Source organism: Solenopsis invicta, chromosome 6, assembly GCF_016802725.1.
Source record: "Solenopsis invicta isolate M01_SB chromosome 6, UNIL_Sinv_3.0, whole genome shotgun sequence".
In the NCBI taxonomy this organism is placed as follows: Eukaryota; Metazoa; Arthropoda; class Insecta; order Hymenoptera; family Formicidae; genus Solenopsis; species Solenopsis invicta.
Window position 1 is genome coordinate 11,548,387 of NC_052669.1, and position 23,514 is coordinate 11,571,900.

General features: G+C 29.3%; 1 protein-coding gene across 4 annotated transcripts; it reads right to left on the reverse strand.

Moving 5' to 3' along the window:
• Window positions 1–232: 232 nt before the first annotated feature.
• Window positions 233–23,514, reverse strand: LOC120356742. Of its 4 annotated transcripts, XM_039450183.1 has the most exons (4): window positions 23,369–23,496; window positions 3,539–3,682; window positions 1,771–2,074; window positions 233–413 (listed from the first exon to the last, which is right to left on the reverse strand). In XM_039450183.1, the coding sequence occupies exons 2-3, from the start codon at window positions 3,597–3,599 to the stop codon at window positions 1,794–1,796; spliced, it is 342 nt and encodes a 113-aa protein (XP_039306117.1). In that variant the 5' UTR covers window positions 3,600–3,682; window positions 23,369–23,496; the 3' UTR covers window positions 233–413; window positions 1,771–1,793. The 4 variants fall into 4 exon arrangements, with proteins under 4 accessions (XP_039306117.1, XP_039306116.1, XP_039306118.1 ...); XM_039450182.1 differs by lacking the exon at window positions 233–413 and having other exon boundaries at window positions 1,246–2,074; window positions 23,369–23,495; XM_039450184.1 differs by lacking the exons at window positions 233–413; window positions 3,539–3,682 and having other exon boundaries at window positions 1,246–2,074; window positions 23,369–23,514.

Below are 23,514 nucleotides of genomic sequence, written 5' to 3' on the forward strand. Positions count from 1 at the left end.
CTCATTGTCTATGTGCTATCTATTAGTTTGGTATAGATAGGGTCGAACAACTTTGTATTGTTTTGAGGATTCAATCTCGATTTCTATTTTTTTATGATTTTCGATATGAAACATTTAGTATTATTTATGCCTCGTTTACGATTATTGAGCATCGCTTCAAATTCAATCATGAATTTGATTGAAACAATGTTTTAAGATTAGTTGTTTCATTATTTGGTCACGCTTTTTTCTGTTTTTTTGTAAGTTTTGTTATGTTTCAATTTTTCATTTGGCTTTAATAATTTGATGCTCTATTCTTAGACTATTATTGCCGATAAGCAATTCCATTTATTCAATTTTCTGGAGTTTACATGATGCGAGAGGAATAACTTTCATTTACTCTTGTGGTTGTAATCTATAATTGCTGCAGTTCACTGAAAAAGAACCAACAAGAGGAACGAAACGTATGAGTGAGTGAATTAATTGTAATAATGAATTTCTTTGTAACGTATTCATTAATAACAGCGGCGGTTCAGTAAAAGTTATTTAATATTTGTAATGATTTTAATTGATTCATGTGAGCCGTTTATATATTTTTATAAATTAAAAAATTAATTTTTTTGAAAATTGATTTTACTATTATTTGTCTTTCTTTAGACTATACAATGTCTGGAACAATTTTTGCTATAATGTGTATTTTCAAAAATAATAGCTTATTACTGTTTATGTGGGCTATGCATTAATTGATACAAATAATCAATAAATTATTTAAAATTATATAGAATTTTATGATATTCATGTTACAAATTAAACAATAATGCTCATTTATTATAAACTATGAGATACAAGTAATTAAAATAATTAGTTTTAATAAAATAATTTTTACTGACAAATTATTATGTATTATTATTATTCTGTTTGTTATTTAAATATGTTTTTATTTCAACAAAACATTTTCTTCATTGATAAACTATTTGCTTTCAAGATAATATTTTATTGGAACAAAAACTGTTTATTGTTGACAGTAATAATTTTTTAACTGTTTTAATTATAATTTTAAAAAATGTATTTACTTAAAACAAGTAAATTTTTTTCGTGTAAGTATATAAACAAAGATTTAGATTTTAAGATTAATTATTTTGAAGAATTTATAAAAAAAATAAAAAAAAAATTTTTGAGTATTTGTTTGGGTCTTGCAAAAAATTTTCATATTTACCATATGCTAATTAGCTAATTTTTGTATATTTAAAACCTATTTTATATTTATACTTGCAATTTTCTGTTTGATTCTTGCAAAAAGAAAATTATTCACGATGTGACGCTATTGACACAGAATGATTTGATAATTTAGATTAAAAGAAATGTACTTGTTTGATTTTTGTACGAAACTTTTAATCATTTTTTTAATTAACTCAACTCGAACTTTTAAAAATCATTAAAGAAATTTTACGTAGATTTTCAATCCTTAACAATTTGAACAATATCTTGGCAATCGAAATTTTAGATTACAATTTTATTAATTAAATAAGATAGTCATATAAGGTAAGTTACAGAATTTTTATCATTTTTATTTTCTCTTTCAAATCTAATACGTGCCAGAAATTTTTTATTTTTAATCATTAATTACTTTGATATTATATTATCGTATTTTTAAAAGAAAAATCGAAAATAAATTAGTCAAACAGTTTATAGAAAAAAGAACATCTGGCGGTATTGTGATTTCGTTTGTTAAGATGTTAAGGCTGATTTTCTAATGCCATAGAAAATTTACGAAAATTTTTATCATCACACCTTCTCGCTCTCACGCATTCTCTTTATAATTCCGTATGATGGGATGGGAATTTCTTCAGCACTGCATGATAAAGGTTGTAGAAAGCGTAGCCGCTAACAATCAGAATCCCTGCGAGAGCCAATCCAAAAATCCAGGATAAAAGATTATCGTCTATTATGTTGGAGGATTCTTTTCTTTTCCGGGCACTGATCTCTCCCAGTGTCGTACCTCTTCGCTCTTTCATGAGCTTTTTCATATTAGCAAGCTTCTCCCGCAACTCATCTACAGATTCAGCAATCTCTTCGATTGATTCTCCAGGTAGATCTGCAATACAAACCATTTTTAATTAAACAAATATATAAAATAAATAAATTGAAAGCTGTTCTGATGAAAATTTCTCTCAAAATTTTTTATATAATTTTTCAAAATTTGTATAAATTTCATAACTTTTTAAAAAATTTTTCAGATATTTTGTACAAACTCAAATATTCAAAAAGGTCTTCAAATTTTTTTCAAATTATTTTGAATATTTTTTAGATTTTTTTCAGATCAACGTAGCATCTAAAATACTGAAATAAATCTATAACTGAGGGGAAGATGCCAGTGGAGAAAAAAAGCCACTATGATTATAATTTTCACATAAATTAATTGTTGGCTAATTTTGTGCATTAGATTGTTATGTGTGTACTAGATTGTTAGAAAGTAGAGATGCAACAAATAGTATATTCGGCACTTAACCAAATACCGAAAATTCGGCAAAGTCATGTGCTGAACAGCCGAATATTTGTTAAGGATAAAAATGATTTATTTGTGGCGTTTGCATACTATTATTTCTGTTAAAGAAGATATTGGGTTATTTAAAAAGTATCCGCGGTTTTTTGTCACTAGATGGTGTTGATGGTCATATATCGGGCAACACTGATCCGATTGTATCAAACAAACGCGCATCTGAAAGATGACATTTTAGGTTATATTTTTTTGTCAACAAAGTAATTCATCAATTGTGTCAAAAGTTATATTGGTTTGAAAATGAGTGAAATTTTTGAAGAAATACATTATGTGATGCTTTTTTATTACAAAGAAGGTAAAAACGCAGCACAAACATGTAGAAAAATTTGTGAAGTTTACGGCGCTGATGCTGTAAGTGAACGCAGGACGCAAGAGTAGTTTGTTCGATTTCGTTCTGGAAATTTTGATGTCAAAGATCGACCTCGTTCTGGTCGGCCAGTCACTAAAAAAGTCAATGAAATTTTGCAACTGGTCGAGCATGACCGGCATATAAGTTATCAGGACATAGCCAATGCACTAAGAATCAACCATGTGACAGTTTGGAATCATTTGAAAAAGGCTGACTACGTAAAGAAACTCGATGTTTGGCTGAAATAACGCAAAAAAATTTAATTGACCGAATTCCATCAGTAAAACACTACTAAAATGCAACGAAATCGACCCATTTCTGAAGCAAATCATTACGGGCAATGAAAAATGGGTAAAATACATAAATATTGTTCGTAAAAGGTGATGGGGTAAGCGCGGCAAACCACCACAAACGATTTCAAATCCTAATTTGAAGACAAATAAAGTGATGTTGTGTGTATGGTGGAATTGGAAGGGAGTCGTCCGTCATGAGGTGTTACCACATGGCCTAACAATTAATTCAGAGCTCTACTGTTCACAACTGGATAGATTGCAGGAAGCGATTAAGAAAAAATGACCAAAATTGATTAACAGAAAAAATTGAGGAAGCTTGGTTGGGAAATTTTAATGCATCCACCGTATAGCCCGGACCTTGCACCGTCTGACTACCATTTGTTTCAATCTTTGCAGAACTCTCTTGATGGAAAAACATTGGCCGAGCTGCCGAAAATCACTTGAAAAAGTTTTTTGCTGATAAACCACAGAAGTTCTACACAGATGGAATTATGAAATTACCTGAAAAATGGCAAAAAGTTATAGATAATAACAACCAATATGTACTTGATTAAAATTGATTTTCAATAAAAGAAAAATGTTATTCAAAAATTGAACAAAAAACCGCGGATACTTTTTAAATGACCCAAATTATTCTTAGCATTTATTGTCAAGCATTTATTGTTAAAAAATATAGTTTTAACGCCAGTTTTGAATGACCTATTAGAAGAGACTTTTTTTTTCTAGAGGGCAGAATCATTCTCGGTAGTTTGTCTTTGCTTTTCGAGAGGTAGCGATCGCTTCTAAATTGATTACAAACCGATTTAGAGTTATTCTAGATGGATTTAAACCTAGATCTTTCACATGGAGAGCAAACTCACAACTCTTTATGTCACACATTGCTACTATTTTTTTTATAATTAATGCAATTTAAAGATTTCATACATTTTTTTAAAAAATACATGTCATTTAGGTTGAATTAGATTCCACAATTTTAACCCTTAAACACATTATAGGGTCTGCAAAACTCTCCTGAAAAGTTTTATTTTCGTGCCATTTTATTTTAGTTGAGCAATGAAGTGATCATCTCCTTTGAAAAATCGCTATCAAAGTGAGCAGCTACTCATCTTTATTCTTGTATTATCTTGCTTTGGATAAGCACAAAAATCTCCCTATGCATATTTTGAAAACACATAAATAGAAGTGAATTTTAAGCCTAGAACCATTTCGTTATCCATACTTTAATTAGCACTTTATTCTTGTACGTGTTTACATCGGGGGTGATTTTTTGATCAAAGAGAATGAACACAAAAAGTTTGTGATGTATATTTTGAAAGCACATAGTTAACACTAAATTATAGCGTAAACATTTTACTTTTTAATATTTTCTTTTAATGGGCATTCTAACTTTCTTAAAAATTAACAGAAACATGATTTTCTGCTAAATGGCTGGAGCAATAAAATCGCGATTAAAACAACAAATTTGCACTAAATCTTTTGTGTATTTCATTTTGCGCCCATGTTGACGTGTTAGCTTAATCTCAAAAATGACTTAAAAATCTGAGATCCATTTTTATCCGTAGTACAGGATTGAAAGAAAGTGAGTCATTTTTTTCTTTAAAAAAAATTTTGTGGCTCATAAATTTACCTTTAATTGTAATATATGATTAAAATGAAGTTATTTTTTAATAGTACACAATTAAAAATTTTTTATAAACTATAAAATAAAATTTTTTTATAAACTATAAAAGTAAATATAAAAATGTTTTTTAAAACATTACAATATTTTCAGCAATTATTAATCAATTGAACATATAAATGCATGTCAATGTACATTTCTTTAGAGAAAAGAAGAAGGTTGTAGATCATTTTGGTTTTTGACAATAACTTAGTAAATATTAATGCAATTAATTATAGTCAACTCCAGTTAATTAGGGATAGAGTTCTAGCAATTACTTTATAGGTAGAAGTTTATCACGAACGTAATTTACAATTTACTGGAGAAGGCAAAAAGAATGCGTATATTCAATCCTTCCAAAAGAGCAATAATTTACCCACATTGAATTTTGTTCAAACTAGGCATTGTTACCACTTTATCGTTTGCTTCTTGAGTAATACAGTAAAGAATAAGTTTACGCTTATATAGAATTTTGATATTTACAGTGTTTGCATGATGCGGAGAAACGCTGTGAAATGTAGCGATTTACATTCATTCCCATAAAAACTGTAAACACCAAAACTCTATATAAGCGTAAACTTATTCTTTACTGTATCACTCAAGAAGCAAACGATAAAGTCGTAACAATGCCTAGTTTAAACAAAATTCAATGTGGGCAAATCATTGCTCTTTTGGAAAGATTAAATCAAAGTTATGTTGCAAGGAGAATAGGTTCATCGATCCTCTATCTCTCGAGTTTGGGTTTGTTATCAAGAAACAGGCGGATTTTGTCGAAGAAGAGGACAAGGTCGAAGACGAATAACGTCAGCTAGAAAAGATCGCTTCATCATCAATGAGACAAATCAAAATCTGGATAATGCTGGCAGTAACTAACAAAAATGCATACATAACTTTGATACATCCTAACTCCTTGAAAAAAATCATACAGACCTGATTTTTTTTTCAATTTGCAGGGAAAACTCCAAATTTTATGATGGTTATTGTGACAATTACAAAAAAAATTCATCCTATCCCGTGGAGTGCGTCAAACTATGCAAATATTTGGAAACAAAATACGTTCTTACTTTAAAGAAACAAAGAGAAAAACAGAAATTCAAAATTGACAAATGCACCTTAAAATAGAGATTTTAAGTTTTGAAATAAAAAAAAAAGACTTTTAAGTATAATTTTTAACGAAGTTATGGTTATTTGAAGTTGTGCAAAATTTTGGTATGAATGAGTGTTGCAATAATTTTGTTGCTTAGTGTATTTACAATTATATTTTTGTTCCCTCTTGAATATTGACAATATATATTCTCTATTTGACTTTCAATGGTTCGAATATCTACGGTTAACGCTCAGTCACTAAGCAGCGCTGTCAGTAACATCAAATTTACAGCAATCGTTGAAAATTATTCTTACAATGATTATAAGTGCCACAATTTTTTATCCATGGCTTTGGTGATCTTTGTCCTGATCCGGTGGTAAGTCACTGCGTTAAATAATTTTGTTAATCGTTAAAATACTATGGAGAATTTTGCATATAATTATAGAGAGAGCTTGCCATCTCCTCTATCACACACAGTAGAAAAGCTACACTTCGGCTTGTGCAAATTGTGAGTGACTCAGCTGAATATCGGATCGACAATGGCCGGACAATTAATTGTTACGATTATTGGAATTAATAAAGGACTCTTGAAATTTCAAAGAATTAAATCTCGTCAAAAAGGCCAATGAGAGTCAGCGCGGATATAAGTGCGCAAATGTTTATTTCTTGTCAACAAACAATTTCAACGTGTTACTTTTATATCGAATTACCATAACTACGGACGTTTCGACTCATTTTGAATCATCTTCAGCGCAATATATACAGAATCTCATTCTCATCAGTCAGCAAAAAACGGAAGGACGTCGCGTCACCGGCGGTTTGCTAAATCCGCAATAGCATCTTCCCCGTGACTGTGTCAAAGGAAATGACACTTCTCTATGTCGAACGTTTTTTTACAAAGATAATATTTAAATTGGCTATATTTACTTGACTCACCCATTCTTTACTGGGATAAAATTTAGTCTTGTAAGAATAATTATGATTCTCTTGTCACAGTATACACTCAACGACGGAACATGCTCACTATCACAAGTCAAAATGTATACAGACTGTGTGTTTGGTTTCAAAAGTCTTGTTTCAACTTCGCACGCAAAGACAAGCAGTCGGAGATATACAGATCAAAATAAATACATAAATACGGTCTATAAGATAATATAAGGAAATAAAAGAGTCGTTCACAGCTTGTCATAATGTATAAAAATAAATAAATAACAAGAGTCTAATATTATAAATTATTAATTCTTACAATTTGTTAAGTAATGAGAGATATGCATGATGTAAACAATCAGTATCTGTTTGCAAATTAAGGCTGTTATTCTGTGATTGTATGTGTAACATTTCTGATGTTAGTCGCGTGCCCAAAAACGCTCATTGTCTAGGATTTTTATGATCTCCCAATCAAAGGTTTGGTTGGGAGAACATAAAAATGGTTAAAATTCAGTCTGTGTTCGGTGATTACGGAGTGACTGTTTGTATTTCACTTAATATGGTTACGATGTTTAGTAATTCTTGTTTTCAATTTTTGCCCCGTTTGTCCTACGTATGACGCATCGCAATTCTTACACATAATCTTATAAACTACATTTTTCTTATGGTTGTTCGGGAGAACATCTTTCTGCACTTTAATAAATTTGCTCAATTTATTAAGACAGAAAAAAGATAATTTTAAATTTCTTAGTGATAGTTTTGAATTTCTCGGAAATTGAAGGAATGTATGACAGCAAAAACCACGGCACTCTATTGTTTGTTGTGTCAATATCTGTGTTCTCGTCTATCTGATTAATTATCTTTTTATTGATAAGAGATTTAAGACGGCTGTTTATTGTCTTGAAAATAAATTTAGCAGGATAATCATTGGTTAAGAGTGTGTTTACAATAAACTTAATATTCTTACTGTGGAATGTAGGGTCAGATAGTAAAAACGCTCTGTCAACCATTCCCATAATTGTCCCTCTTTTTTGAGACAAGGGGTGACCCGATAAAAAATTTAAGTATCTTCCTGACAACGTAGGTTTATGGTACCAATCAAAAATTAAAGAAGCCTTATTATTAATAACGGTGATGTCCAAAAAATCTATCCTGTCCCCTCGTATTTCCAGTGTAAACTGTATTCTGGGGTGAAACGAATTAAACGTGTTCAAAGTAAGGTCAATAAGATTCCCCGGTACTACCATCACCACGTTATCAACATATTTAAAATAAAAGGGTGGATGCACTCCAATTTTTTCTAGGGCCTAAGATTCCAGATTCTGCATAACGAGATCCGCAATCACAGGTGACAATGGAGATTCCATGGGGGTCCCAAATTTTTGCTTGTAGAAATTATTTCCGAAACTAAAATAAGTCGAGTCAAGGACAAGTTGTATCGCCGTTAAAAATTCCTGTTTTGAGATGCTGCAAGTGTCCCTAAAAAATTCCCACTTGTTCAAAATGCTTTCTAACGCTAAATCTATAGGAATAATTGTAAATAACGAAACGACATCTAATAAAATTAATTCGTGACCTGGCTCTAAACGTTTATCCTTCAAGTTGCGGACTAATTCAAAGCTATTGTTTATCTTACTTGCGGCATCTGGAATGTTTTTCGAGATAATTTCGTGTAACAACGTGCCTAAACCATAAAGAGGACTGTCGATAGATGAGATTATTATTCTAAGTGGCACACCAGGTTTGTGAACCTTCGAGAGTCCATACGCCCTCGGGAGATTGCCATGCCTGCAAAACACCCTTTTATAAGTAGACTGTGATGTATTTATTAAAGTGCAGAAAGATGTTCTCCCAAACAACTATAAGAAAAATGTAGTTTATAAGATTATGTGTAAGAATTGCGATGCGTCATACGTAGGACAAACGGGGCGAAAATTGAAAACAAGAATTACTAAACATCGTAACCATATTAAGTGAAATACAAACAGTCACTCCGTATTCATCGAACATAGACTGAATTTTAACCATTTTTATGTTGTCCCAACCAAACCTTTGATTGGGAGAACATAAAAATCCTAAACAATGAGCGTTTTTGGGCACGCGACTAACATCAGAAATGTTACACATACAGTCACAGAATAACAGCCTTAATTTGCAAACAGATACTGATTGTTTACATCATGCATATCTCTCATTACTTAACAAATTGTAACGGAATTAATAATTTATAATATTACACTCTTGTTATTTATTTATTTTTATACATTATGACAAGTTGTGAACGACTCTTTTATTTTCTTATATTATCTTATAGACCGTATTTATGTATTATATTTATTTTGATCTGTATATCTCCGACTGCTTGTCTTTGCGTGCGAAGTTGAAACAAGACTTTTGAAACCAAACACACAGTCTGTATACATTTTGACTTGTGATAGTGAGCATGTTCCGTCGTTGAGTGTATACTGTGACAAGAGAATCATAATTATTCTTACAAGACTAAATCTTATCCCAGTAAAGAATGGGTGAGTCAAGCAAATATAGCCAATTTAAATATTATCTTTGTAAAAAAACGTTTGATATAGAGAAGTGTCATTTCCTTTGACACAGTCACGGGGAAGATGCCATTGCGGATTTAGCAAACCGCCGGTTTGACGCGACGTCCTCCCGTTTTTTGCTGACTGCTAAGGATGAGATTCTGTATATATTGCGCTGAAGATGATTCAAAATGAGTCGAAACGTCCGTAGTTATTGTAATTCGATATAAAAGTAACACGTTGAAATTGTTTGTTGACAAGAAATAAACATTTGCGCACTTATACCCGCGCTGACTCTCATTAGCCTTTTTGACGAGATTTAATTATTTGTTAGAATTATATTATGCTAGTCAAAATTTGTACTATGTTGAGAATGACTCCAAAGAGAGTCGAAACGTTTATATGTTTGTAAATTGACAATATAGAATAAACTTTTTCTTGTGCGCACTGATAACAGCGCTGACTCTCATAAGCTTTTGCAATACTTTTCGTTTAAATCTGGAAAGTCTCATTAAATTGTAAATTGCATTTATATTTTTAAAATGTTTATTAACTGTTGTGATGAAGATTTTTTTATCTGAAAAAGTACATTGCATTGATACTCGATTTCTCGAAGTTTATTGTTATCATTCTTTTAATATGCTGATTGGTTTTCATTCAGCGTTTACTTTATAAGCGGCTGTTATCGTAGAGATCGCATATTTTGACTTAGAACATATACTACTGGAAAGAGTATAGGTCTATAATTCCTGTACATTTGAGTTGACGCAGAAAAATTTGACAAGGATGGAGATACAATGCGTAGAAGTTTGATAAGGATAGATATAAAATGCGTCTAGTCGGTAATGCCCATACTCCAACAAATGAAAGCCTAGATACGCGTGAGGACTGCGGGGTGATGAAAAACATCGGTTTGATTTGTCTTAAGCATGCGCATTTTCAACTAGGTGTATTATATATCTATCCTTGTCAATCTTCTCTGCGTCAACTTTTTAAGCCAATGCTCCTTTCAGTAGTATATGTTCTAAGATTTTGACTATGTGTATTGAGAAGTTATTAGTGTAACATTAAATTTGTAATTTGTATAAAAAATTATGTAATATTTAAAGCTTTATAGCATGCGCCTGTTTTGTCTAGTCTTTACAAAATTTATACAAAATTTTTTAGTAAGAGAAAAACAAAGCGCAGGCCAATAATTGTGTTTTACAACACAAATGCAAATTTTGTCTATCAAGCAATGACAATAAAACAAATATTGTATGTAGTAATTGCCAAAAACACATTTTTATGTCACACACAAGTTATTTTTGTCCAAATTGTATCAGCTAATAAAAAATGTTTTTCTTCATTTTTTGATGGACATATTATTTATTTGTTTATTATTTATCTTTGAATTTTTAGTAATAAAAGTTTTAATAGTCTGTTTTGTTTTTATATATTTTGAAAATATATAAAATAATAAGTGGGGTCATGGTAACGCGAACAGATCAACAGGGTTAATAGCATTTTGATAAATATCGTTAAGTTTCGATATAAAATATTCATTAATAACAAAGTTTTTAAACAATGATAAATAATAGACACGCTCGTATTAATGTTAAAAACATAAATTTAAGAATTGGGTCAAAGAGACGAGCTAAATAATTCTGGATGTCAATTAAAACTTTTATTACGACAGTACGCATAAACGCAATTAATCCGGAAGGTTTCGGCTATACTTAGCCTTTATCAGCCAAAATAAATAATTTAAACAATTATGTTACAAATTTTCCTAATAAAAGATAAATAAAAAAAAACAAGGAAATACGAAAAATACGGATACTCATTACGCGAGTCTAAGCTCGTTACGTCGCTGCTCACATAGTGCTGTTATAGGTGGAGGATCGGTGACAACTTCGGACGATGCTTTCCATTGTGTACAAATTTACAATTTTGTCACTTTAATTACTGACGATGTAAGGACGTCGAGATCGGAATTCGTCAAATGATTATATGATGAACAGCCGCAACAGACATGAATTCATATGCAATACCCGATGACAGTAATTAACGAAAGTTATCTGCATGATAGAAGAATCATAAAATTATAAATGAAATAATACGATTCACTAACGCACATAGCTAAATCGAAACTCACTGTGTTGTACATTTTGAAAACGAAAATACATGAGCGAATATAAACGGCTGACGATCTTACTGCCGTGACAGACCACAAACACAAGTGACGCAGAGCGGTAAACGAAACTGATATTCTGTATCTCTATTTGTTTTTGACCGAGTCAAGCAAATGAAAATATGTATCATGTAAAAGTTCTGTATCCTTCTGAGAGTTAATTTCATTATTTTGCTGTTTAATATGTATCATTTCTGAAACTAATTTTTTTCTAAAATTTGGTTCTGAATTGAAAATTTTTTTTTTTTTTTTCCAGTAAAAGTTGTGATCAAAGTTAATTCGATGTTCGGTAATTACAGAATGTCTCGATGGATCGAGCTTTATGTTGTTTCTATGTTCCCTCACTTCTGGTCCTCAATTGTCTCATAATTTGATCCACATATGTAGCATCGCAATTATAACAATTGATTTTATAGATGACATTGTTATTACAGATATAATTTGTTTTGTCTTTGTGTACTTTGATAACGTTATTCATTTCTTCTATGCACTTAAAACTTACTATGAGTGCATTTTTGTTTATTAAAGACGCAGTTATCTCAGAGACGTTTCAAATGTAGGAAATGACAAAAAATTTTTTAGGATCTTTTTTGTTGTCCTGATTCTGAACAGAAGTATTCTCAGCAAAATTAGGAAAGTTTAGGAATTAATTTATTGATCCTAGTCACAATGTGTCTGAATATAAAGTTTAACGGATATCCATTTTCCAACAACAAATTTACAATTAGTTCTAAGTTTTTTTGATGGAAAGTAGGATGTGACAACAAGATCGCTCTGTCTACTATATTGAAAATTATACCAATTTTTTGTCGTAGCAGATGTTGGGAAAAAAAATGATAAGTACCGCCCCGAGAAGATTTTTTTATGGAACCAATCAGTGATGATTGTGTTGTCAACAATTTTTAATAAGATGTCTAAAAAACTTAAACTGCGGTCATGTTCTAATTTTACGGTGAATTGTAAAATTCTTTCATGAAAATTGTTAAAGATCCTGAGAATAAAGTCAATTAAATTTACAGGAGCTGCCAAAACAATGTCGTCAACATATTGATAGTAAAACAATAATGCCAAATTAATGGAATTGAGCGCTTTTTCTTCTAAATTTTGCAACATAACGTGTGCTATTATAGGTGATAAGGGTGAGCCCATTGGTGTTCCGAATATTTGTTTATAAATAATGGTATTAAATGTAAAATATGTAGAGGAAAGTATAAATTTCAACGCTAGTAAAAATTCCTCCAATGAAATGACAATATTGTTTTCTATGAGTGTCCATCTCGCACAAATGCTGTCAATTGCAAGATTCAAAGGAATGTTGATAAACAACGATGTCGCCTCCAATGAAATTAAAATATCATTCTCACTGACCATTACCCCTGAGAGAGATCTAACGAGCTCAAAACTGTTATTGACTTGCCTAGGATCCTAATTTAAACTTCCGCTAATAATGTTGTGTCAAAATTTAGCTAATGGATAAAGTGCGGTGTTCACAGAGGAAACAATAATTTGGAGGGGAAAATTCTCTTTATGTATTTTCGGGAGACCATAGGGTTTTAGGGAGTGGAATCACTCGAATGAAGAGAAAAGTACTTTTGTCTTGATATATAATCCTTATTGTGCCATTTTTTTATTAGGTTATTTAATTCTTTTTCAACGTTTTTTATTGGATTTTTCTTGATCATGATGTAAGCTTCTTTATCTTGAAGAAGTTTTTCCATATTGTTAATATAATCTGTTTTTTCCATTGCTACAGTGATGTTCCCTTTGTCCACGCGAGTGAAAATAACGTTAGGATTTGTTATATAGAAATTTGAGATGGCTCTCTTCATCCGTAATAATTCCCTCTCAATGGTGTGTAGATTAGACGAGTGTAGAAATTTGTGTAAATGCGGAATTATCGTATTGCGAATCTTCCCTCTTTCTTTGTCAATGTTTCGGTTGTTCTTTATATCTTTGATAAACTCGATTATACCTGGTTTCTTTCTTGGAGGAAGACAAAAATTGCCATCCAACTGTAACAGATTAGAGACAGTGGGAGGAAATTTCCGTCTTTGATAGATTGACAAACCATTTTTTATTGGTTGAGGTCAACGAGTTAATTTCTGAGTCGATGAATTTGAAAAGACTTACCGCGATCTTAATTGTTTTGTCAATCTTAATTGTTTATCTTAATTTGTCGATCTTAATTGTTTTATACCAACCGGTAACCGGAGTTGTCACCGATCCTCCAGCTATAACAACACTATGTGAGAAGCGACGTAACGAGCTTAGACCTACGTAATGAGCGTCTGTATTTTTTGTATTTCCTTGTTTTTTCATTTATTTTTTATTAGGAAAATTTGTAACATGGTTGTTTAAATTATTTATTTTGGCTGATGAAGGCTAAGTATAGCCAAAACGTTCCGGATTAATTGCGTTTATACGTACTATCGTAATAAAAGTTTTAATTGACATCCAGAATTATTTAACTCGTCTCTTTGACCCAATTCTTAAATTTAAAGTTTCTAATTATGGTTGCCTATAGGCATATTATAATACCATCTTCTATCTTAAAAATTAGTAAAGAGATTTATTGATTATCGTAAATATGTGGTAATATTTAAATGGTTTAACTATAAACATTCGGAAAATTACTACAAACAACTACAACCCAATACAAAGCAATATTTCTTTAATATTTCAAGAAACATTTTTTGCAATGAAAAAAAATATTTTTAATAACATTAAAGTTAATGGGATGGATCCCCTTTTTTACATTAAAAATATATTTATTTTATTATTATTAACAATGGTTTTTTAACATTAAATAAAATAAAAATGAATAAATATTTATGTTGATATTGTAAAAAATGTTTTCTTAACATTAAATGTAGCAAAAAAATTGTTTTTTAAAGTAAAATAATTGGGGATTTTTTTCTTACCTCTGTAAATCTAAGCACTATGCTAGAATTATTATATCATATTTTTTCAAAAAGTTCCAAGCGGTTACTTATCCAAGCCAGAACCGCTACTAATGGTGCTTGATTTCTGCACAGGAACTAATACTTGAATGATGATCTATGAATACATTTGCATATATACTACTGATAGATCAGTTTAACATACTACTGTGTCCAAAAAGTAAGGTGACATTGCATTTATTTCGAAAATTCTTTATTTATTCTTGCAAATCAATTTCGTCCCCTTCAAAGTAATCCCCCCCCTGATATAATACACTTATTCCAATGGATTTTCCAATCTTCGAAACAGTTGTAATAATCGATTTCAGGAATGGCCTTTAGCTCCTTCTTCGCAGCGGCTTGAATCTCTTCTATCGACTCGAAACGGTGTCCCCGGAGCGGCCGCTTGAGTTTGCTGAATAGCCAGAAGTCGCATGGAGCCAAATCAAGTGAATACGGTGGTTGTGGAACGATATTAGTCGAGTTTTTGGTTAAAAAATCACGAATAATCAGCGCAGTGTGTGACGGTGCATTATCGTGGTGCAAAAACCAAGTGTTGTTTCGTCGAGATTTGACGCGTTTGAGAGCCAACACATCCTTCAAAATGGAATTGACCGAGCCTTTTGATATGCCAATCTCATCAGAAATGTCTCTAATGGTTAAACGACGGTTTTCCAACACCAAATCTTTAATTTTTTGGACGTGAGCTTCGTCGGTTGCGGTTGATGGTCGCCCAGAACGCTCCTCGTCTTCAACACGTTCTCGACCTTCATGGAAGTCTTTGTACCACTTGTATACATTTTTTTTCGACATAACCTTATCGCCAAAGGCATTCTGCAGCATCCGCAACGATTCTGCAGCAGAAATTTGATTCCGCAAACAAAATTTAATGCAAATTCTTTGCTCAACAAATGTAGACATGGCAAAAAACGAGAAATTCACTTTTAGCAACTCACAAAACAATGCGTATCTCAAACACTAATGGATATTTTGACGTGTTACTTCTCTTGGATGTCAAAGACAGTCCTACCAACCTAAAAAAAATTTTATTCCTCCAAATCCGTGCGCGCGGGAGATTTAAAATGCAATGTCACCTTACTTTTTGGACACAGTAGTATTTTGTCAAAGATAAAACATGAATGATTAAAATATATTTTTTTATATAAACATTATAAAATTATAGCTTTTTCACTAATTTTTGCAAATGCGGAATAACAAACCTGGAATAACTTTTGTGTTGTTTGTTTAAAGAGAGATAAGAAGAACACAAATAGAAAAAAAGTCAATATAATACAATAATAAAAATATAAAAACATTTTTATTGTTTTACATTAAATTATTATTTTAAATAATAAATGTTAAATAAATATTAGATAAATGTTTCTTTAAATTATCATTATAAATAAGTAATTAATTGAAAAAAATATTAATGTTAAATAAATGTTAAATAAACGTTTTTACAAATTATCTCAAAAAATGATTAATGTAAAATAAATTAATACTTAATTAATGTTAAAAATAAATATTTCTTTAAAACATTATTTTAAATAAGTAATAAAAACTGTATATTAAGTGATTACATACACCTAGGTGGTTAAAAGAAAATTGATTTTTCAATTTTTCTTATAGTATGATATATGTATTAAGAATATTTTCTTAAAGTTTCAACTCAAAATGTGCAAAAACAAAAAAGTTATAGTTTTTTAAAAAGACAAGCATATGCAGAGTTGAACGTAAACGGAAAACTTTAAACACGTTTTTTTCAAAATTGTGTTTTTCAAATCGGTACCCAAAATATTTTGGAGACGAATGGGTAGATTAAATTTGGATTTTTTTTCTATTTATTCAACATGAAAATACTCTTTGTTATAAGAGATTTTTTTAGATCTTAGTTTTTTTAACAGCCGAAAACTAATTTAATTTTAGACAATCGGACTCTTAAATTTAGATAAGCGCCATTTTGTAATAAACGAAAATTTTAAAAATCGGCTGAGACACAAACTATATTTATCTATATATTTTATGAATATCTTGCATTTTTGTGTTTTGGATGAACTGTATAGATTCTAAAAATAGGTACTGCAGACAACTAGCAATAGCTAATATAGCTGATGCCAACGGCGATATCTTTTTAATTTTTTAATTGTTTAATAAAAAATTTATGTTTTATTAACGAAACTATATGTATATAAAATATTAGTATAAACTCCGATTTGATATCTATAATACGTTCGAAGAAAAAAATTCATGAATATATGGTTATTTTTGGAATCTTTAAGTGTATGTAAGCCCTTAATAGATCTCTATACCTTTATGAATTTGGCAACCGACTTTCATAAATAAAGTTTACAAATATTAATACAAAAATGTTAGTATTTTATTTATAACTGTGTGAAATATTAATAATTTTATTTGTATTTCAAAATATAAAATTTTGAATAAAATAATCGTCATCTGATTTTAAACTGGAACTTTAAAGAAGAAAAATATGATATGTTTCAGAATGAAAATAGATTCAGAATACATGTAGATATAATTTATGGTTGTTTATAATGACTTTCTAGTTATTTGAATCCTTTAAAAGTTACAATATAGTTACGATAAATAAAAAACATAATTTTGCCAATTTTTTAGATATCTCATATCCGCTTACTATATATTTCTTTAAAATTATTTGTGGTTTTTTGGTTGTTTGCAGTTGAATCGTTTAAAAGTTATATAATACATTCTAGTATAACATATATACGTAATAAACTTATATAAGTAATAAACTTAAATTTGCTAGTTTTTGAATTATCTCAAATCCATTTTTGACGTATGTTTTCAGAACTATTTCTCAATGAGTAGACAATCTTTTTTAAATGACTTGTTATGTTTAATTTTTATTGGTTATACATTGTACAGTTTTATTGTAAAAATAATATTTATTTTATTAAATAAAGGAGAAGAGGGTATTATGGCTACTGTCGACAATATGGCTACTTTTATTATCTCCGATATTAGGTGACGTATTCTAACAATTGCTTATGGAGTTATTTATTTTGTAGCTTGCCGTTTTTTTGTGATGTTAATAAGCCACAACATATTAACTGAATTGTTATAAGACATTTTTACTTTTGAGCACTTCTAAACTTTTAACACTTTTAACCTTTAATTACACATACTTCCTCATTATTCTTAAACTTGATTGTCACACGAATATACACTTAAATGTTTTTTTTGTTATTTAACTTTTTATTCGGCTGAACATATTTCGAGTTATACAAAGTTAAAACAATAACATGGAATTTTGTTAATATATGGTTCTTTAAGCAAAATTTTTATATCGAAATATTTCTTCGATAAATCGATTATCATTCTAGAGGGCGGCGTGTGAACCACGCAGAACATTCCGTCTTTCATTTTGTACTCGCTCTCAATATTTGTCTAAATACATTTTGCTCAATTTAAAGTCAGTGGTTAAACATTGTTGTCCTCTTCGATCTCAATAATAGTAACCTCACCTCACTGGACTGACGTTGTGTCGACTACTCGACAGCAACCGGCCACGTCACAATTGGCATTAGAAACATTATTTTAGAAACATTAGAGAAATCATTTTATGCTTGTTGTTTAATGTTAAACAGAGATAAAATAATATTTCTAATGATATTTTTAATAGTATTTCTAAAGTTTAAAACGCAGAAAAATTCTAAATTGGGAAAATTTTAAACAGTGGAAAATTAAAAATATATAATTTTGTAACTGAGTACTGTGTTTTTTTAAATTAAACTAATTTTTAAAAGTTATTTTTATATATAGCCATATTACAACCATTTTTTTTCTTCTACCGATTATGCAGTGCCTTAGATTTTTATAAATGACGTCCTAAATAATAAATATTTCATTACTTTGAGTCTAGAATCTGTCAAACAACACTTCGACGAATATAATCGTTCAAGTTTCAATAAAAAATATTAATTATAAACAAAGTTATTCAATAAAATGAAAATGGGTGCCATATTTCCCTCTTCTCCTTTACTTATTTCGCATTGATTATTCATTTTAGATACTGATTTAAAGAAAATATATATTTAACGTTTATTTAATATTAACTTTATATTAATTATTTTACATTAATTACTCATTTGAGATTACTTAAAGAAATATTTTTGTATTATGTATTCAATACTAATTTAACAAAAATCGAAATAAATACATAATAAATGATGATCCAGGCTCATGTGAATACAATTCAAAATTACAAACAAGAAACGGGCTTAAAAGTCGTGCTAAGTATTATATGAAAGAGTCAATAAACAAAAACATAGCTATAATTAAATGTAATAAACAAATGTTTCGACCATTAATTATCGGTTTTTTTCAGTGTACAATAAATCTTAATATTTGTAACATAATTTTATAGGGTTTATCTTGTCGCATTTATGGTTTATCGAAATACATACTATGTATTTCGATAAACCATAAATACGACAAGACAAACCTTATAAAATTAAGATAAGATTATAAAAATAAGATAACTAATTACCAGTGGTGCAGAAATAGTTGTTTACTGCAATATTCGTCTCGATAATTATCCAAAAATTATTAGATCATTACAAATTGTGTCGGATCGCGTTTTCTATGTGATGGTCTCATGGAACGTTCTACGAAGATGAAGGTTTTGGAAAATCAATTTTAATTGAAAGGCTCAAATTACATAGTTACAAATTCAACATAATTAAAAATTAAATAATGAATAAATAAGACATTAAACAATAATAAGTTAATGTAAATATAAGTTGTGTTTGTGAAAATATGAAATTGAAAAGTTTATTTAATAGTAAATAAAAACTTAAATAAATAAATATATAAAAACTAAATAAACGAATACTGTACAAGTCAAAAATTATAAAATGCAAATTAGACACAATTTAAAATTAAAATAACAAGAAAAATGATTTTCATACCTATGAGTTCCAAAACCATATCTTCAGGATTTACATTAGAATGTAACAGCTTTAAAAATTCAAAGACGAATAATAAGGGAAAAACAAGAAAATAGCAGTGGAACCAACGGATTAAGATGAGTAAAGAAGGAGTAAAAATTAGGGAGAAGCAATTTGTTCGAGAATAGGAAGATATGCATTAAAGAGGAGTTCAGTATCACTCTGTTTATTGAGTGCTTTTTGCTGTTTCTTTATATGTAATATTTTGAATCTTTTAACAAAGGATGGTTTTTTTTATTTGGATTTCCACATTCTCCCAATCAAAATCATGATTTTTCTTAGTGCATTGTTTAGAAATATCCGAAGGAGAATTAGATTTTTTGATATCCGTTCTGTGACTCTAGTTTGCCTTTTTGTCTGTCTCATATAAGTAGATTTACAATCTTTGCAATTGATTTCGTACACTACATCGTTATAAAATAAACGATCAATACACAATCTTTCCTTGTAGTTATAAAATTAAGTTTGTAAGAAATTGTGAAAGCTACACAACAGTTGTGTTTATTGGAAAAAGACAAAAATGTTCTTTGATATTGAATTGATGAAAGAGACAATAAAATATTTCTTCTTTTCCTTTTTGATATCATTTTTCATATCGTTATTATTGGTCTTTTTGTTAGTGTCATTTTTTTAAAAAAGGTATTTTAATCTAAATTGAATTATAGAAAATATATGAAGTTCAACGGATTATTATTTTAGTAAAATATTGACTAAAAATATAAAATAAAATTGCGGATGTGATAATAAAATTATTTTGTCTATCATACCAAAAATAATACTTTTTTTTATGGCTTAACGGATGATAAGAAAAGGAGTTGAGGTATCTTCCTGAGAAAGTGGGTTTCTGATATTGATTGAAAATAATTCTGTTGTACTTGATTAACGAAACGTTAAAAAAATTCAGTTTTTCTTCCTTCTTCGTCTCCATTGTAAATTATAAGCGCTTATACGGAATTAAACGTGTCGAGGATGTAAGATAATGAATTTAAGGGAGTCACCAATAAGATATCGTCTACATATCTATAATATCTATTATACAATGGAAGATGAAAAGGTAGTTTATTGATCGCATCACTTTCCAAATCTTGCATTATCAAATCTGCTAGAATAGGAGATTACGAAGATTCCAATGGCAATTTAAAAATTTGTTTATAGCCATTATTGTTAAATTTTAAAGAAGTGGGGCCTATTATTAAATTAACTGATTTAAGAAATTTGTTAAAAAGAATGGAGGTATTTTTTTAAATTGAATGCCATCTTACTATGACGCTTCTCACCGCTAAGTCTTTTGAAACATTGTGAAAAGAGGCACCATGTTCAATGACGCTAAGACTTGATTCGATTCCAGGATAACCATTAGTTTATTAACAAAATGGTAGCTATTTTTTATAAAACTTGGAACTTCTTGTATGCTATTGTAAATGATGTGATGTAAATAGGAAACTAAGGAATATAACGGGCTATTGATCAAAGAAATTATTATTCTGAGAATTATTTGGTTTGTGTATTTTTTGGTAAGCCGTAGGGTCTCGATAAAATTCCGTCCATTGTTAAAATTTCCTTATATATATGTTGTTCTATATAATTATTAAAGAAGACCAGTAATCAAAGGTCGAAATATTTGTTAATTATATTTAATTACTTATGTTTTCGTTTATTGACTTTTGCGTATAGTATCCAACATGGCTCTTAAACCCGTTTCTTGTATTACTAATTTAATATTTATATTTATCTTATATTAATTATTTGTTAAGAAAAACAATTTTGAAAATATTTATAGTTTCAAAAAACCGCTTTTTTTCTAATTGTTGGAACAAACCAGAGAAATTCTAATTTTTTTTTGAAAAATTGCTTTTTATATAAACGACATACTAATTTTACAGTATTATTAAAATAAGATTTTGTATAAGCGCTGAAATTGATGTTGAGCTATTTTTTATGTTTACCTTTAGACTATTACATCATTTGAAGTTTAATAATTATTAATTATTAAACAAACTGTTTTAAGAATATATATAATTTTAACAACGAGTCTAAAGACTAATATCAATTAATATTTATGTTAATTATTTTGTGCAAAATATTAGCAATTATCAAGAAGTATACGTTTTAGTTTATTTAAAAAATACATTAACTTTGTTTTTATTTACATTTGTGTGATTTGCTTTTTATTTCCCTCGTACTTAAGATTATCTCAAAAAAAAAATTTAAGGATAGAAACTTAAACAATAATATAATATATCGAACTAACGAAATTGAAATGCGAGAATTGAAGGCCCATGTTTGTCACAACGGTTCTTGGTGCCAATTAATAATTTTTAATTTTTATAATACAAACTTAACCTTCAGTTAGTACTGAGTGTAGTACACCCGGGCCGCTTACAAAAATGCTTGACATTTATAAATTGTTCACTCCTTTTCTTCTGAATATTTCGAATATGTTCAGCTTTTCGATTTTTGCACCTATTTAGTTTTCTTAACTTTCAGGTGTATCGATTAAAAAAAAATTGTTCAATTCTATGCATTACGTATTGAGATATACGCAGTTAAATATGATCAAGTGACGTACCCCCATGTGTGGTAAAACATCGAATCCAATATAGTATGTCAGCTGAAGGTTAAAAATATTAATTAGAATAAAAGTGACAAGACAAAAAATCGAGCTATCTCACGAATCGGAGTTACGGACTCGACAAGCGTAGCTAGAGTTAAGCAATCATATCGTAAAACAGGTAACTTTGATACTGGTAAGGTACTACCATAGTACATATAACACTTTTTTGTAATAAATTTTTCTACTCTAAAAAAAAACCGAAAAAATTTCCCAAAAAGTTGAAACAAAAAAACGTTTTTTTTCGAATCTTACTATATTTAATATTTATTCAGTATTCATATAATTTTTATTTAACATTGATTTAGACTTAATTAATTTTATTTAATTAGTTTAATTAATAAAACCGCGATTAGTACACACTCTCAATTAGTACACTATCTTTTTTAAATGTTCTTTTTTTAATGTTTAGTTTACATTAATTATTTATTTTTGCAACTATGTTTTAAAAAATATACATTTTTAACATTAATTCAGCGATAATTTAATATTATTTTGCTACAAGAATTTTGCTGCAAATTTTAAATTTTATAAAGCGGTGTTGATAGGTTTTATCAATTTCATGATATTAAAGTCGCAATTTTTATATACAGCTTTTATACTAATCATAAATATCCTTTCAATACACTACAGGAAGTTGCAACGTTGCAAGAATTAATCACAAGTTTGCAACCTTGCAAAAACATTACAAAATGTTGATGCAACATCACAACAATCGTAAAATGTCTGCCTTTAGAAATACCTATTTCAATGCAATATTACGGCAATATAATATGTTTCAATGTATCTAATAATATTTGAGGTGCCGTTATGTTAACATGTTTTGCAACATATAACTTCTACAAGAAATATCATTTATCTATAATATAACTTTTACACAGAAACACTGAAAAAAATTATTATCAGAATACATCTTATTTACTATACCTTATGTAGTCGAAAGATACATGAAGAATACATCGAAGATGTTTAATCTCTCAAATAGTTAACAATTAGAAACTGTCATCCTCTTTTTACTAACTTTCCCTCTCTAAGCGTTGAAATAATTAAAAAGGATATCATAGACTTTTAGGATTAAGAATTCAACGTTCAGATTGTACTTTATACACGGATGATGACCTAATGTGTGGTTGAAATGTCTATAATATTCTTAATATGGACTTAATTGAATTGATATTATTAATATCTGGTTTGGCTCACATCCCCTTATCTGAATGTTTAAACAATTATATAATTGACATAAAAATTAAAAGATATTCTAAACTCACCGCCAGTACCTGGTACGCACGTATGTGTTTTTGTTTTCATGATGTTATTAGATGACACGTAGTTTCTTGATTCCGTTCTTTGGTCCAGCGTGACAACTATTGATCATTTAACATCCCACGGTATAGCGCAGTCTCTGTGCACCAGG